Source organism: Hylobates moloch, unplaced genomic scaffold, assembly GCF_009828535.3.
Source record: "Hylobates moloch isolate HMO894 unplaced genomic scaffold, HMol_V3 SCAFFOLD_7, whole genome shotgun sequence".
Taxonomy (NCBI): domain Eukaryota; kingdom Metazoa; phylum Chordata; class Mammalia; order Primates; family Hylobatidae; genus Hylobates; species Hylobates moloch.
In genome coordinates, this window is record NW_026652282.1 from 6295939 (window position 1) to 6314120 (window position 18182).

Genomic DNA, 18182 nt, shown 5'->3' on the forward strand with positions numbered 1-18182 from the left:
CGGGTCACGAGGTCAGGAGATCGAGACCATCCTGGCCAACATGGTGAAACCCCATCTCTACAAAAAATACAAAAATTAGCCGGGCATGGTGGCGGGCGCCTGTCGTCCCAGCTACTCGGGAGCCTGAGGCAAGAGAATCCCTTGAACCCAGGAGGTGGAGGATGCAGTGAGCTGAGATCGCACCACTGCACTCCAGCCTGGCAACAGAGCGAGACTCCGTCTCACAAGAAAAAAGATGTTTAGTGTTGGTAACATCATTGATGTTAGTTGCGGCCTTTCTGGGGCTGCCCAGCTGTTTGGAGTGAGCAGCTCTTACTGATGTATGAATTCTGGTTTGTTCATGGACAACAGAGTTCTTTCCTTGCTTGTTCCTTTTGGGCTGGTTTGCTCTTGTGTCTAACCGGGTAGTGTCTAAGAAAACTAGACTCTGTCTTGGCTGTCTCACACAGAAGCCCCTGAACGTTTTACTACCCATCCTCCCTCCCCAGATTTCTGCCTGCCTTCTGGGCACCAGAAGTCTTAGCCAGACGGATGCAGCGGATTCTTTGGTGAAGCACAAATGACAGAGGTGCTCCCTGCCTTCTGTGTTCTGGTTTTCCACCAGGAGCCCTGGCCTCCTTGCAGAAACATCGAGGTGACATGTAGCATGACCGAGCTCGCTGGCGCCTCTTCATCGTGCTGCCACCGCCCTGCAGGAAGAGGGGCCATGCAGTCAGTCTTGCACCACTTTCAACGTTTGCGAGGGAGAGGTACTGCGGTTCCTCATGTGGCCAGGACCGTGTGGTCACTCTTTGGGGGTGTTGACATGGCCGCGGGTGTACTCGGCCACCTCTCCATGTGTCCAGAAAAGTGCTCAGTGTTGAATCCAGCCACGTCTGCCTGCGTGCACTGTGGGATTCCATTCCTGCCGCTTATGGGGCGCGCTGCGGATCCCTGCATGCACAGAGCTTTATTGAACGCAAAGTCAGTTGTTCGTTGTCGTGCTCTGTTGCCCCTGCTTCTGGCTTCGTTCATGTGGTTTTTGCTCATTTCTTCCCTGGCCTTAGGAAATAGGCCAACTCTTGTTTTTTTGGAAAACATTTCACCTGGGCATATTTTTATATCTATAATTATGGAATTTTTATGTAATCACATAATTATAAAATATAACACAATCAGATATTAATTACCTTCATGTGTATAATAGCATGGATATTACTTTCTTTAGTCATCTCAAAAAAAAAAAAAGAGAGAAAAATACAAGCAGTGTTTCAAAACTCTCTTCTCTTTTTGAACAGAGGGTGGTTCCCACTTCATCAACACCTCATCGCCGCGAGGTGAGGCTAAGATGAGCATAACCAGTGACGAGGTGAACTTTCTGGTGTATCGGTATCTCCAGGAGTCAGGTAAGAGGCTTGGTTTTCTGTCGGTAGGAAATTCATCTTCAGCATCTTACAAGCAGAAGGATCAACGCTTAATTCAAAACCAGGCTGTAGAAGAAGAAGAAGAAGAAGAGCTAAGAAAGTTCTTAGTGCTGATGGGGAGAAGAGAAGGTTCTGGAGCTGTGCCATCCCCGGGTGGAAAGAGGGAGTGTGTTCTTTCTTCCCTTGACACTTCTGTGCAGATGAATCAGGCGGGAATCAAGAGTGGTTGTGGTGAATGTGGAAAGGACAGAAGCAGTGCGGGGCTCTTGGCCTCCATCTCGGCAAGGGCGTGCATGAGATGGTGTGTGTGTTTGAACCTCTTCGATTTTGCTCCAGAGATTTATTCAGCTCCCCAGCCTCCCCTACTCCCCGCCCCCCAAATGGCCTGCTAGGCAATTTTCTAAAACTTAGGAATCGTCCTAGCATCTTCCAACATTTTTGATACCACTGAGACATTACTTTATGGTTAGTAAGTGAACAGCCAATCACATGTGTTCGTTGTTGACAAAACAGACTTTGAGCTGAGCAGCTGCCCTCCTCCGCCAGCAGGGAAGTAGCGGGAGGAAGCCACGGAGCCCAAGGGCTTGGGTTCTGGCTTTTGGCCTGGGTTCGCAGGATCCCTCCCACAAGTCATTTGGTTTCTAGAGTGAAAACCTATTTACATTTTAAAACTTAGAAGATGTGTAATTTAAGACCTACAAAACGATGTTGGTGAAAAACGTCCTGATAAACCCACCTACTCGTTCAACTTAAGAAACAAACCTCTCAGGTGCATTGGAAACCCCGCCCATGTTTGCCTCCCTGCCTTCCTCGATGATAATGACCCTGGTGGACTTGCTGTTTGTTATCTCCACGTGTTTACTACACACAGTTTTCCTAAGCAGCATACAGGGCGGCTGCCATAACAACGTACCGCAAACTGGGGTGGCTTAAAAAGAAATGTTGTCTCCTAGTTCCTGAGGACAGAAGTCCAAGATGAAGGTGTAGGCAGGTCGGTTCCTTCTGAGGGGAAGTCTCTCCTGTGCCCCTGCCTGGCTCCTGGGGCCTTGCTGCAGTCTTTGGACTCCTTGGCTCGTAGGCACATCACCCGCATCTCTATGTTCAGATTTGTCCACATTTCCCCGTGGTAAAGACAGATTGGATTCGGAATTTACCCCCCTCCAAGACAACCTCATTTTAGCTATTGTTTTTGAATACAGCAATAATTACATCTGCAGTGACCCTGTTACTAAATAGTGTCACATTCTGAGGTGCGCTGTTGGTGAGCACTGCAACCTGTGAATTTGTGGAGGAGGGGGCACACTTCAACTCATAACAGTTGGTTTGGGATTTTAAGTTGGGTTTTAAGCTTCGTGCCCTTGATACCAGATTGTATGTATTCTGGAACTTGATTATTTGAAGAGGAAACCCCAGTTCCTAGGCCCCCTCCTCCCAGAGATGCATGTATTCGATTTGAGGGAAAACCAATCTACTCTCCTCTAGGCGTGGGTTCTCTCACAGCTAGCCTGGTAGGGTAGGATGCAGGAATTGGAGCCACGCAGAATGGCTCGAGCTCTGATCCTCGAACAAGTCTGAGTGAGGCCTGTTCATTTGAGCCTGGGTTTCCTTGCCCAGGCAAATGTGCTCAAATACGTCAGGCACGTAGCACATTGTAAGTGCGTGCCTTCCCCATCCAAGCCTGGGTCTCTGTCCCTTGCGCTCCCAGCTAGTGTTATTCATGGCAAGTACACATTCTTTCTGCATATATATTAGATGCCTGTGATTGGCTGTTGCCAGAACATAGTATAAGAAATTGGTATACAAAACAAAATATGTACTGCCTCACTCTGGAAATCAGGGAAATGATAACCGCTCTGCTAATACCTCAACCTCGGCTCTTAGAGGAGCACAGGTGGTCTCCTGCCTCAGAGCCCAGAGCTTTCCAGAGGTGTCTGCAAATGGAAATCCACGTACCAAACCCTGCTTCCTTGTCGACTTGTGGCATGGAATTTGAGATTCTTTCCATCTAGCAACACCTCTGCACAAGGACACGATGAAGGCCAAAGAGACTCACAGCTCTTGTGTAAACAAGTTCCCGGCTGGAACTGTCGGGTGTGAAGGACCACGTGCTCCGTAACCTGGAGACAGAGCCGTGCTGCTGGCTGGTCCCCAGGGCCACGGAGCATGAGCTTTGCTGGCTTCTTGAAATAAACACAGAAACCCCCATCCCTCCCCAGAAAGGTCGGCTTCCTTATTCAGTGTTTGTTTATGAAGCTTCTGTAACCAGGCAGCTGAGAGGGAGAGTTGGAGCACAACAATGCATAGACCTTGGCAAATGTCAACTTTGTGTAACATCTGTGAGCTCCATTCCTGATTCATCAGTGTCACTGAAGTATAATAACACTTCTTAGGCAGAGTTGATATTGGAGAGAGAGACTATTGCACTTTCTTCAGCTCACTGTGTGCATTGTGGAACTTTTTAGAGCACCCTACAAGGTTGTATTCAGAGGAAGAAGGGAGCAAAGAAATACCTAATGTTGAAGTGTTCATTCTGGGGTTATTTTCTGTGTTTGTCTCAAGTCCTAAAGTTTTGGTTAGGTCAATAGTAGTCATTGAGCCCCCATCAAGAAAGCACACCTTCTCAGCCTATCGCTGTCTCCCTTCTACCTTAAATAAAAAGGAAAACGTTTCCCTGATCATGCTTCCTCCTCCAGCACCTGTACTCATTCCTGCACCCCACCAAACTCATTAAAAACAGGTTCTGCATCTCAGAAGATGATTCATTCCTCAGCTCCCTCCACTCTGGCTTTCTCCACTAGTAGTTGTCGGTAAATTCTGGGTTCCCAGATCCAGTGATCTTACTGCAACTGGCATTCCTCCTTCCCTGGTCATCCTTCCTTACCTGTGTGTGGCAGGAAGCGGGTTGGGGGTGGGCAGTGAGGCAGGGAGTAGGTGTTTCCCTGCAGTGCAGCAGGACAGCTGCTTCCCTGGAAGGTCTGCTTAGAACACTCAACCCCACCTTCCAGGTGCAGTGACAGACAAGTTTTCCAGAGTCACCAAGCATGTGGCCTGAGCCCTGCTTCTTTGCCCTGGACCCAGCAGACCAGGTGCCGCTCCTGTCCATCCGTTCACCTCCTTCACCAGTGTCTCTCTTCCTCCCCTCTGCCAGTATGCATGGTGTCAGGTAGGATGTATTAGACTGCAAGGAGGAATCTTCAGTGGAGCACTGATGGCCTCAGACAGCAAGGGAAGCAGGGTGTTGAAGAAGGATCCAAAACACATCTCTTCAAACTCGGGAAAGAACCTCAAAAACAGATGTGTTTTGTTCCTCTGCCTACAACAGGCAGAAGTCAGGTCATCCGGCTTTTAGCAAACCACATATATTTCCCTACCTGTGTGGATTAGTGGATTTTCATTGTTGCCCTTGTTACTTGTCCAAAGCAAGGGCTTTGCCCATCAGAAGCACTCAATAGATGTTACCCACAGGTGACATCTCATAGCAGCAGACTCTTGGCAATCTGAAAGAGGAAACTGGTTAAAGCAAGAATGTTAAGTAGTAGGGAACTTTTGCATTACCAAGCTCTAGTGCCAAAATGGATTTGTTGGTTTTTGCATGAGTTCAGCAGTCTGGCTTTGACGGGTGATATGGTTTGGCCATATCTCATCTTGAATTGTAGCTCCCGTAATTCCCACATATCACGGGGAGGGACCCAGTGGGAAGTAAATGAATCATGGGAGCAGGTTTTCCCATGCTGTTCTCGGGATAAGTGAATAGGTCTCACGAGACCTGATGGTTGTATAAAGGGGAGTTCCCTTGCACACCTTCTCTTTCCTGCAGCCATGTAAGAGGTGACTTTGCTCCTCATTCACCTTCTGCCATGATTGTGAGGCCTCCCCAGCCATGTGGAACTGCGAGTCCATTAAACCTCTTTCCTTTGTAAATTACCCAGTCTCAGGTATGTCTGTATTAGCAGCATGAGAATGGACTGATACAACGTGTGAGTCCATTAAACCTCTTTCCTTTGTAAATTACACAGTCTCAGGTATGTCTGTATTAGCAGCATGAGAATGGACTAATACAATGTGTGAGTCCATTGGCTTCTGTCTTACAGGATCCATTGCCTGGTCACTTGTGCTATCTGGGCAGTTTTTAAGAATCACATGGTGGCCATGTGCCTTTCCCATGAGCTCATGTTACCATCCCAGGAGGAGAGAAGCAAGGGAGCGAGCCCCTATAAATGTGCACAGCCTGCACCTGCTGTAGTGAGCAGCTCCCCCAAATGCTGGGGGAATCGTGAATTGTTTTCCCCCGCATATTTCTGAATACAGCAAGGGAAGTGGAAGTCCATTTTCCACTTAGTATGGAAAGAGAGAAAGTTTGGCAAGTGAGTCCCTGTAAACATATTATTTCCTCTGGGACTTCATCCCAAAATCCAAACTATAAAGAAAACATGTTCTCCCAGACCCACATTTTTGGCATAAATTAAATAATTCACAGGAACTTGCAAAACGGTATGAGGAATACAGGGGGACAGAACCACAGATTCAAACTGTATTTAACTGAGAAAGAACTGCCTGCAAGATAATCGGGTGATAGATTCGGGGGAAAGGGAGGTACTATGAAAAATTATTTTTTTGAGACTCACTCACGCTGAGGGTCTCACTCTGTTGCCCAGGCTGGAGTGCAGTGGCACGATCACGGCTCACTGCAGCCTCTACCTCCCAAGCTCAAGTGATCCTCCCACCTCAGCCGCCCAAACAGCTGGGACTATAGGCTTGTGCCACAAGAAATTATGCCCATCTAATTTCTTATTTTCTGTTATATTTTATTCGTAGAGACAAGGTCTCACTATGTTGCCCAATCTGGTCTCAAACTCCTGGGTTCAAGAGATCCTCCCACCCTGGCCTCGTAAAGTGCTGGGATTAGAGGCATGAGCCACTGCATCACCTGGCCAAAAATATTTTTTAAAGAAGTAGAAGATAACTGTCTGAAAAGGAAAGAAGGAAGGAATGTGCGGAGCTGGCTTGAGCGTAATCAACACACAGAACAGTTCTGTCACCCTCAAAATTGCTTTGTGTCCCTTTGTACTCAGCTCCTCTTGCACCCGCACCCTGCCCCTGGCAACCACCACTGCTCTGTCCCTAGAGTTTTGCTTTGCAGGAATGGCATAGAGATGGCATCACATATTGTGTAGTCCTGGGAGTGTTACGTCTTTCACTCAACCTCATGCATTTGAGTCATGCATGCTGTTGTGTGCACCAGCCATTCATTCTTGAATAGCCAAGTGGTGTTCCATTTTGAATGCTGTTCCCATGATTTGTTTATGCATCCTCTTGTGGAGGGACATTTGCGTTCTTTCCAGGTTTTGGTGATTCCAACATAAAGCTACAAAAAAGATTTTCATACAGGTCATTTGTGTGAACGTAGGTTTTCATTTCTCTTGGGTAAATATCTAGGAGTGGGGTTTCTGGGTCGTGTGATAAGTGTAGGTTTCACTTTATCAGAAACCAGTGCATTCTTTTCCATCTAAGGCAGAGGCAGGACACATCGTAAACATGAGTGGTTTTATAGAGGTGAGTTGAGTCACAGAGCTCCTCTGCCTGTCGCACAAGGCATATTGGAAAGTATGTAAAGGGACGTTAACCCTGGCGTATATATCTGCAGGACGCTCATGAAGTGTGATTCTTCCTTTGAGGATTTGCAGCTAGCCTTCTGGACTAATTTCATGAACCTGTTAGGGTCACAGTTTCCATGGGCAGACATGAATGTAGCCCAGGTCAGCTGAATGACAGAGTGTCCTTGTTTGCATACCTTCCCCTCCTTAAGCAGCGCCGTTGGTCTAACCTTCTGCTTAAAAATAGGAAACTCTATACAGCCTCGTCAGCCCTCCGGTGGATAAGCCCAGGCATCTGGGCAAGGCAAAGGCCAGGCTTCCAGATGGCAGGATTCCGCAGGCTGGGTCCTGTGGCGGCCACAAAAGCTCTCTGTGCATTTGCCCACATACCCATGGTATCAAAGTCATCGAAAACCCAGCGAAGTATTTCCCTACCTGGAGCTTTGTGACTGACGTCCCCACACCACCAGGAACAGGCAGACAAGTAATAAAAACCATGTGATGATGGTGGTGGCGACAGTACTGAAGAAAGAAACACAAGTAGAAATGGAATTTCACTAGCGTTGTGTCTGGCACAGGGATGTTACCAAGTGCTGTGTCCGTGATGGCAGTAATTTTAAAGACTGTAGCTACTAAAAGGAGCTTGTCACCATAATAAATGGTAAAAATTCACTTCTCACCCATGCTGAATTCACAGAGTGAGGAACTTCTGGCTTAGCTGTAAAGATTTAAAGACCCTAGAGGATGGTTGAAATCTCCTTATTCAGTGGAACTTATGTTCTGATTTGCCCTGATTTGTAGCTGAGAGGCCAATTTATTATACATTTTTCTTGCCTCCATTAATGTCACCAAACATGGGTTATTCAGAGTGAGAGTATCACTAGTTAACAAAAGTGAGCATCTACACTCTGGGCACTCTTCTTTTCCTAAAGAGCCCATTTCTGCACACAGGACTAGCTGAGTAGAAGTGGGCATGCTGCTTTTGTTTATGTAACATATATATGGCTCTGTGTTATATGTCAGCCTTGTTCATAAGGAGGATAGTTGCTATGGTCCCAATGTTTCTGTTCCCCCAAATTCCTATGTTGAAATCCTAACCCCCAAGGGGATAGTATTGGGGGTGGGGCCTTTAGGAGATGATGAAGTCATGAGGAGAGCTCCTTTGCCCCTTCTACCATGTGGGAACACAGTGAGAAGGCGCCATCTATGAACCGGGAAGCGGGTTCTCATCCGACACCCAGTCTGCCACGTGTTGATCATGGACTCCCAGCCTCCAGAACTGTGAGACACACATGTTGTTTATAAGCCACTTACTCTATGTATTTTGGTAGAGCAGCCCCAACAGAGTAAGATAATAGTGAAATCATACATCCACATGCCCAGAGTTTCAGGGTTGTGAATATAACTTAGTGACATTTGTCATTCATTTCGTGAAGCTTCCATGCCAAGATAATCATTAATAAGAAAGACTTCTACCCAGTGTGGAGGCCCACACCTGTAATCCCAGCACTTGGGGAGGTTGAGGTGGGTGGATTGCTTTCAGCCCAGGAGTTCAAGACCAACCTGGGCAATAAATACAAAATTTAGCCAGGTGTGGTGGTTCATACCTGTAGCCCCAACTACTCAGGAGGCTGAGACAGGAGGATTGCCTGAGCCTGGGAGGTCAAGGCTGCGGTGAACCATAATTGTGCTATTGCACTCCAGACTGGGTGACAGAGTGAGACCCTGTCTAAAAAAAAAAAAAAAAAAAAAAAGAAAGAGTCTTGCTGGGTGACACACTTCACCTGCAGTGCTTCTCTCTGGTGGTGACGCCATTCAGGTGAATTAGCCTAAGAGGAGTGCATGGAAGAGTGAGTGAGACCTCAGCGGCCTCCTCTTTCCACAACAAACCCAAGCACAGAGATAAATGTGCTGAGCGCCCAACACACAGTGAGTTTAAACCGTCCAAAAAGAGTACCTGGCAGATGACTCAGCAAGTTCACAGCGGGTAAGCTGGCGTGGGTCTTGGTTAGAGTGAGGTAGAGCGGAGGGGAAGGTTCCCTGTTCTTCAACACTTTCTACAGAAACATGAGACTGAGGGTGAAGTGGTCCCCTCTGAAAAAGCAGCAGGTGGCTTGTGGGGGCCTGATGCTGAGGGATGGGTTGTAGCTCATGCCCTGTAGAAGAGAACACTGTTCAAAGCCAACTAGTCTGGATCCAAGAGGGGTCCTGGGAGCTTCAGTCTGTCCATGAAAGAAGCACTTCCCTGAGGCTTCCCTGTGTTCCAATGCCCTTCATATCCTAGGCCTCTGAGCAGGGTGCTGTCAGTCGAGTGGGATTCGTCATCCTCAAGTTTCTGCCGGAGTGGAGGCCAGGCTGTGTGCTGGGCTGATCTCCTCCTGTTGCATCTGTGAGCGGCTGTTGTGAGGACGGTGGCTTGAGAGAGCTGAACAGAAAGACATGCCCCCTCCTTCCAAGACTGACCTCACACTTTAGGGGAGCAGTACAGTGTCCTTTAGAAAACCTCAGCAGAAGCAACCCAGATGTCCATTGACAGAGGAAATTCCATCAACAGAACGTGTCCATCCATACAGCGGAATATCATGACTCAGCTTTGAAAAGGAAGGAAATTCTGACACAGGCTCCAATACAGATGACACTTGAAGACATTATGCCAAGTGAAATTAGCCAGTTACAAAAGGCAAATACTGTCGGATTCCACTTAGAAGGGATACCTCGAGAAGTCTAATCCAAAAAGACAGGCAGTGGAAGGGTGGTTGCTGGGGGATGGGGAGAAGCAGGGGATGTGGAGTTGCTATTTAATGGGTACAGTTTCCATTTTGCAAAATGAATAAAGTTCTGGGGATGGCTGATGGTGATGGTTGCACAGTAGTGTGAATGCACCTAATGCCACTGAACTGTGCACTTAAAAGTGGTTAAGATGGAGGCCAACGTGGGAGGATCACTGGAGGCCAGGAGTTCAAGACAAGCTTGGACAACATAGCAAGACCCTGTCTCAACAACAAAAAGTTTCAAAAATTAGCCGGGCATGGCTCACACCTGCAGTCCCCGCTACTCAGAAGGCTGAGGTGGGGGGAATCACTTGAGCCTGGGAGGTGAAGGCTGCAGTGAGTTATGATCACACCATTGCATTCCAGCCTGGACAAAAGAGTGAGACCCTATCTCTTAAAAAAATTTTTTTTAAAATGGTTAGCATGATATACTTTATGTTATGTATATATTTTACCACGATTTTAGGAGGAGGTCATGGTATTATAGGTGAGAAGTTCCATGTGTAGATTGTTTTCAGAGTTTAGAAAATTAGTCTCAAAGGGAAGAGAGAACCACCTGTATTCACAGTAATAGTAATATTATTAATACTACATGATAAGGGCTTTTTCATAGTCCTATATCAGTGTTTGGGGCAAATCCCTGGCACAGCTAGTATCATTTGTAAGCTACATTGGTGTCTGACAAAATCTGGTTATTTAAAAAAGTTAAACAGAAAATAGTGGCTTATTTATAATAGCAATATCCTGGACATATGGCCAGTGTCCATCAGTGGGCGTAGTTGAAGCAAGCTGTGGCATGTCTGTGCCGTGGAGCACCGCTCAGCTGTGAAAAGGAAGGAGTTGTGGGTAGGCACAGCAAGCTGGAGGAACCCCCAGAGAAATGTGCCGAGTAGAACAGGCCACGTCAGAAGATTGCAGACTGGGCCAGGTGCAGTGGCTCATGCCTGTAAATCCCAGCACTTTAGGAGGCCTAGGTGGGCAGATCACTTGAGATCAGGAGTTCAAGACCAGCCTGGCCAATATGGTGAAACCCCATCTCTACTAAAAATACAAAAAAATTAGCCAGGCATGGTGGCACATGCCAGTAGTCCCAGCTACTCTGGAGGCTGAGGCAGGAGAAACGCTGGAACCCAGGAGGTGGAGGTTGCTGTGAGCCGAAATTGCACAACTGCACTCCAGCCTGGGCGACAGAGCGAGATTCTGTCTCAAAAAAAAAAAAAAAAAGGAAGAAGATTGCAGACTATATGGTTCCATTTATAGGACCTGCTTAAAGTGCTGAAAATATACAGGTGGACACCAGATCAGTGGCTGCTACGGATCTGGAGTAGAGATGGGAGCACGTGCGTAGAAAGGATGGTTATAGGAGAGTTCTTTTGTGTTGATGGAAGAGTTTGGTACCTTGACGAGAGACACAGTTCCACAGTTCTACACGTAGGATCAAACTGCATAGATTATACATACACAACCAGTGAATGCAGTGCAGAAAGGATGACGATAGTTTGTGTTCCAGTGAGCTTCTGTCCTGCCTCCTACTTAGTGGTGTTGATCCTCTTGGACAGTAGTGTAAGATGCCAAGATGGGAGGAGACAGGATGAAAGGTGCACAGCACTTCACTAGTTTTGCAGCTTCCCCTGAGTCCTTAGTAATTACAGAATTATTTAATTGTAAAAAAGACTATACCAAAAATGTAATTCAATGTTTCTATTGTCTGCAAAGCTTTGTATGTGTGATAGGCGGTGGTCCATAATGCAAAGGCAGCCAAGACATTTTTATTATATTTCACAGGTCATTAGCCATATTGCAGGCCTAGGGCTGGGTGGGGGTACTCTCTTGTGTAATGGATTCGAGCGGCAGTCCTATTAGCTGAGAAATGGATGGCCACACAGACACTGTGGGGCCATTGGAAACAGAAGAATCAGCTGGAAGCAAACAGCAGTTGTCATATGGACATTGCTTGAATGTTTGCAGACTGGGGACTGTCGTCTGTGGGTGGGCTGCATTTTTACTGGGGGAAAAAGTCGGTGCATGGCTTCTTCCCTGCTCACTTACCAGTGAGCCTTAGAATGCTTTTACAATATCCACTTACAGCCTTCAGTGTGGAGGATTCTGTTAGATTTATGTGTTCAGCCTGAGAGAAGTGGGCAGATTTGAGGGTCTTAACTTCTGAAGATGTTGTGAATGGCCACAACATATAATGCATTAACTCAACATTTTCAGCCCATTCATTGAGATCAGGGTTTCTTGGCCTTGACACTATTGACAGTGGGGGCTGGATCGTTCTTCATCTTCGGGGGACTGTCCCGAATACTACAGGATGTTCAGCAGCATCCCTAACATTTGCCCACTCTCTATTACAATGGAGAGAGTGTGGGCAGACATTTGTCAAATGTGCCCTGGTGGGTAAAATCAACGTCAGTTAAGAACCACTGATTCATATCCTTTAGTTGTAGGATTTTTTTTCCTTCCAACTGGTTTTTCTTGGGAAATGGAGTTTTCATGGCATTCTGATTTCTTTGTCCTTCATCTTATGTTCTCCTTGGGCTTCATTTTGATTCCCTCACCTGCAGAACTCAAATAGACGTTCACGGCAAGCAAAATGCAGTCCTTGTTATTATTAAAATTTTGCAGGTATTTTTTCCCTTGAGGAAGGAGAAAGTCTGCCAAAAGCATTCTCTGGCAGATAATAAAATAATTGAGAGTAGCAGACTTTCTATTTGATTTTTCTTTTTTGGCTTGGCTCCTGGTGAATAAGTTAGTTAACCAGGAAAAGGGTGTTACGGAAACTGGCTTTGCAAATATAGTAACGGAAGAAATTATGACAGTGAGAGAAATCTGACATGGCTGACTCCATCTTGTCTCTAGCCTCACAGGCTGGCTGTCTTTGCTCATTCCTGGTTAAAATCAACTTAATTAAAAACTGATATCCAAGTTTTATATATATATATATATATATATGTAAAAGGCCTTGGTGCTTTTTCGCTTCTTGGATTTTGTTTGTTTAAGAAAAATTTTCCTTTGTTTTTCTTCTCAGCTGAATTATTTCCCCAGTCTGTTTTCTTGCCACTCTTGATGCCCACATGAGAGGACCTAAAGTAATTTCTGACAGCCCCGGAACTCCTTGGGAAAAACACAGGAGGTGTCACATACCCTGTTTTGAGAAAAATCTACGTTTTCCTCATGGAACCCCAGGAATTGAAGGAGGCTAGATGCCTCTCAAAATCTAAGGCTCTGCTCCATGTTACCTGATGTATTTTTTTTTTTTTTTTGAGACGGAGTCTTGCTGTGTTGCCCAGGCTGGAGTGCAGTGGCACAATCTTGGCTCACTGCAAGCTCTGCCTCCCCGGGTTCACGCCATTCTCCTGCCTCAGCCTCCTGAGTAGCTGGGACTACAGGCACCCGCCACCATGCCTGGCTAATTTTTTTGTATTTTTAGTAGAGACGGGGTTTCAGCGGATTAGCCAGGATGGTCTCGATCTCCTGACCTCATGAGCCGCCCGCCTCGGCCTCCCAAAGTGCTGGGATTACAGGCTTGAGCCACCGCACCCGGCCTACCTGATATATTTTGACTTTGGGAGGTATCAGAAATTACTTTGCGGAAAGAAGAGCTTTTAGCTTGTGTGTGTAATAACTAGGTAGGAAATATACTTTAAGGGATGGCTAATGGCAATTATGGAAGGATACTCAGCTCTTTGCACTTTTGGATTAGAGAAGCATGCTCTCAGCCACCTAGAAGGTATGGAAATATTTCTACCCCACACTGAGAGATGAGACTCCTTTGGGGGATGGGCTGATTGGCTTTGGATTGCCTTGCAGTGGAATGCAGGGTAAAAGCATTGCACTCTTTTCTCCCATTGCATTCCCCTCTTTTTGGGGATCCAAGATGTCGTATAAAAATGGGACCCTTAATTTGGGGGATCTGTTTTTGCCTTCCAGCTCTGCCTGCTTATTAGGCCCTAGAAACTGCATGCTTTCCTGGCTCTGTTCCTATAAGGGCTCCACCCTGAAGCCAGTAATCCAATTAAGAAACTTAAAAATTGGCAGATAAAAAATCTTATAACTACCGGATCCCTTCTGTCTGTGTATTTATATGTGTTGTGTGTGTGATGTTTATATAAAACATGTTAATGTTCCTATTAGTTGACTTTTAAAGAAAAAAAGTGCTAAAAAAGATTGTCAGAAAAATAGAAACATTAATGCGTTTAGGTCACGTGACTCTAATCTTTGAAAAATAAAGGCAATTTAAAATACTATTGGTAAAGTAAAATAAAATGTCTTCAACGTTTATACATTTGGTCTAAATTAGTCAGGTCAGATACTGTTTGCTAGATGCTTTAAGCTCATAAACTGCTTCTGTGATTTTTAATAATTGTTTGACTTGTCTGTTTTACAGCCATTGGATTCTAGATAAGGCCTGGGGACACGTGGAATTAGCCAGGTGCCCTAGCTGGGCTGGGAAGAGTCAGACATTGTCTGCAGCTCCGTCTTTGTCCTGGGCTCTATAATCTGATACATGGTTAAAATTGCTTACCTATCAGATATTACACCGCAAATTAAAGCTACTGAGAATTAACATTGTAATGTACTGGAGAAACAATTTTACCTATAAGGTATACAAGGAAAATAGAATGTATTTTTGGTAAAATGTTATAAGAAGGTATGGAAATACGGTTTTTGTTAAAGGGAAGGTACTGTTGTCTAGTTCAGGGGGTTTTAAGGATCATCTTAACCTAAAAGAGCGATAAGACAAAACTGCAAGTTTAAACAAGCGGGAGGATCACAAGGGCAGGAGATGGAGACCATCCTGGCTAACATGGTGAAACCTCGCCTCTACTAAAAATACAAAAATGAGCTGGGCGTGGTGGCGGGCGCCTGTAGTTCCAGCTACTCGGGAGGCTGAGGCAGGAGAATGGCGTGAACCCGGGAGGAGGAGCTTGCAGTGAGCCGAGATCGGCCACTGCACTCCAGCCTGGGTGACAGCGAGACTCTGTCCCCCCCCCCCCCCCCCAAAAAAAAAAAACCAACAACAAAAAAACAAGCTATAAAGGCTTTGTGAAGGAATGAGGAATGAAGGATTGATCTTGTAAAGGAAGTTCTGTGTGTATGAGGCAGTTGGCTAAGATTTGAAGGAGATTATTTCAGTTTTTGGTAAATTAAACATTAAAATAAAAGCACACTGATGCAGGGCTCAAATCCGGGCCCATGTGTCTGAATAATGGTTTTCTTAGGAAATTAATCAGCTGTTTAACAGAAAATTATAAAGGGTTTTAAAGGGTTTTTGAAAATTTTACCTTATGGTCAATTGAATTAAGATTATATAGCTTTGTTTATAAGGTTTTATTAAGAATTGGGTTTAACATTAATAGTACACAAATGCAAAGGTGAAATTTTGCTTTTTCTTTTAAACAAGATTTTCATGTAATATTAAGGGATACGAAAGGTTTTTGTTTGCCCCTTCAAGTAAATGGCAGGGAAAAGGGAGAGGGGAAAGGAAAGAGACAGATTCCGTTGGCTTCATGCCGTCTTCATTGGGTCCTGTTGTTTGGAAAGCTCTGAGGCTCCTATCAAAGGAAAGATTTTTTCCTTCGTAACATTTTTGAGTTACCATTTTGGCTAAATGAATGACTTTTGGTATGGTGACCTGGGATTCTATTTTGTGATATCTAATGTTTTAAACCTTTGATATTTGACAAACTTGCCAAGATCAAATTCTAGGTTATGTTTTAAAAAAAAATTAGGACACCTAAAGTCCAAAAGAGATACATTTGGCTTATTTGATATTAAAACCATGCAGGAAGCATTGTCAAATATAAAATGGTGTTTAACTTTCTTTGGGTTATATTCATATAAATATGTTGTCAGTATGTGTTACAAACCTGTGCAAAGATTCCTATAATTCTGATGTTTCAGTGTATGTTATCATTAATAATTATAATTGTTACGTTAAATTGTTTTGTGTCACAGAGATGACCAGAATTCCTTGTTGATTGCATCTTTATGGCTGTCCTGAGACTTCTGTCATCCATAGACAATTATTGTCTTGTGTTGCTCTTTTTCAGAAGGCAGTTGTTATATTCAGCTATAGGACTCTGACAGGCACTCTTGAATGCGGGTCTCTGATAAGTTTAGAAATTGTGCCATTGGAATAGGAAAAAAAAAAAACCCAAACTTTTGGGACTCGTGGAGAACTGATACGTTAAACATTGCTAATCCCTTTGTTATTCAGAATCAAGAAAATGTTTTCTTTTGAGCTATTTACCACTTTTAGCAATTCAATAAGACAAACTTGTGCGAAATTTACTGTGAGCAACATTTGGAGCATGTTGCTTTTTCTCTACCTGATTTCTGCAGAATTTATAGAGACTATTTGAGTATTCTCAACTTATGGCAGTATCGTTATTTGCATAAGTGCAGTAAGAATCTGTTCTCTTTTGTAACAGAACAGAATTAGAAACCCTGGTTATTTTACCAAGGCTTTGACTGGAATGGCGTGCATTCAAATATAAACAGACTGCTTTAAGGAATCAAAGTTGCCTTACAGAGCCAACAAAAGCCCTCAGGAAAACACCTCATACCTTGTGCGGTTTCTGTACAGGGTTCCTGACCTGTGGTAAGTAAAGAATGTCATTTTCTGGCAGGCCTAGGGAGCCCCAAGTTATCTTGAGACCTTGGGTGGAGGAAAGAGCCCATTATGGCAAATAATTCTTCTTGCTGCACTTTATGCAAATAACCAGTCCAAGCATAATAAGACTAAGACTTATTTTGCAAGTTAATTTGTCTTACTATGATTTGTCTTTAATAAAAATGGGGACTAGAGAGAGAAAAATTATGTTTCAAAAAACTATGAACTTCTTGAGTTTTCATTATTTTCTGTTAACCCTTAATTCTTTGTGGGCGCCAAGTCCCCAAACTAATGCTTTCAAATTTTTCTTCCACTTTTCTAACTCGGACTCAGTAAAATGCTACTACCTTGTTCCTAAGGCCCTGCAAGCTGAAGCTTATTCCTCGTAATATAGGCGACAAAAATGTTTCCGATTTTCACTGCCTTCCTCATCTATAACAAAAGAGGCCTAACCCGCCTGCATTGCCACCTCCGGATATGGGAAACAGCTGTTTAATTAAACGTCTAGTCTCAGGACTAGGAAACTGACCTAAAAAGAATATGGGATCATATATGTAAATGTGTTCTTCCCTGTCCATCCCAATCCGTCTGTCTAACAACCACTCTCTGCCCAAATCTCTCTGCCAGCCGCCCCATGTCTAACTGGTTCTCAGAGATGTTCCCCTGGGTCCCTCAGAGCTTTAGGTCAAGTCTACAAAGGCTTCGGAAGCCAGGACTTCCAGTCTTTATCCTAGTACCTTATAGTTCACCGTTCACTTAAATGCTCTGCCAAAACTACAGATGACCATACTGATGCCTTTGTCATGCAAGCCTTGAAACCCCAACCAGGCACATGTGAGTACATGCAGACAGCTGCAGAGGGGTTCCACTCCTTTTCCCTTGGGGTCTACAGCTACACCCACTATGCCCACTGTCAGCAGGAAGAAGTTGGAGCAGTCATCTCTTCTTTTTCCATCTTCATAGCCCACACCTTAAGAATAAGGTGTTACAAAACCCAAAGGGAGGGATTGAAACCACCTTTGCAAAAATTATAACTGAGAACATGTTGACAGTGAGAGAAGACTGACGTGGCTGACTGTCTTGCTTCTAGCTCACAGGTTGACTGTCTTTGCTCATTCCTGGCCAAGCTAATTTGGGGAAAAAATTTAGTTTATAGTTTCAATGATAATAGTCCTTCCCCAAAACTGAATGTTGTAAAACTAATGAAAGGCCACCAAATTAGGATGAGAGGGGCTTGAATTCTAAATAATTTACCATTATGCCAGTATGCCATAATAATTTGCCGTTATGCCAGCAGTCAAGATTTGCATCTTCCCCAGTTACTCTTGAAGATAACATCACTGTTGCAGAACCTAAGATTGGCCTTTGAGATGTCTTTTCAGGTGTTTGCATTTCTGACAACCAGATTGCCCCACTTGGACCTGTGAACAACCGGTCCTGTGCCCCCCGGCACTGAGGAATGACTCAGCATAAGAGGACGGCTACAGTTCCCTATGATTTCATCTCCAACCCAACCAGTCAGGATGCTCCCTACCCTACCCGCCTGCCCACCAAACTATCTTTAAAAACCCTAATCTCTAAGCCTTCGGAGAGACTGATTTGAGTACTAATAAAACTCCAGTCTCCCGTACAGCCGGCTCTGCATGAATTAAACTGTTTATTACAATTCCCCTGTCTTGATAAATCAGCTCTGTCTAGGCAGCAGGCAAGGGGAATCCATTGGGTGGTTACGTTACTCTTAATATTTGTGAATAATTGCATCTACAAAAATGATTAAGTGGCTTTGCCCACTGTA

At 44.7% G+C, this 18182-nt stretch overlaps 1 protein-coding gene across 1 annotated transcript in view; it reads left to right on the top strand.

Moving 5' to 3' along the window:
• Positions 1–18182, top strand: part of TBL1X (transducin beta like 1 X-linked) — a 196961-nt gene that overhangs the window by 121779 nt on the left and 57000 nt on the right. The window contains exons 3-4 of the mRNA XM_058441827.1: positions 605–749; positions 1278–1385. Coding sequence (XP_058297810.1) covers positions 647–749; positions 1278–1385 — 211 coding nt within the window. The 5' untranslated portion in view covers positions 605–646. The remainder of the gene's footprint in view (positions 1–604; positions 750–1277; positions 1386–18182) is intronic.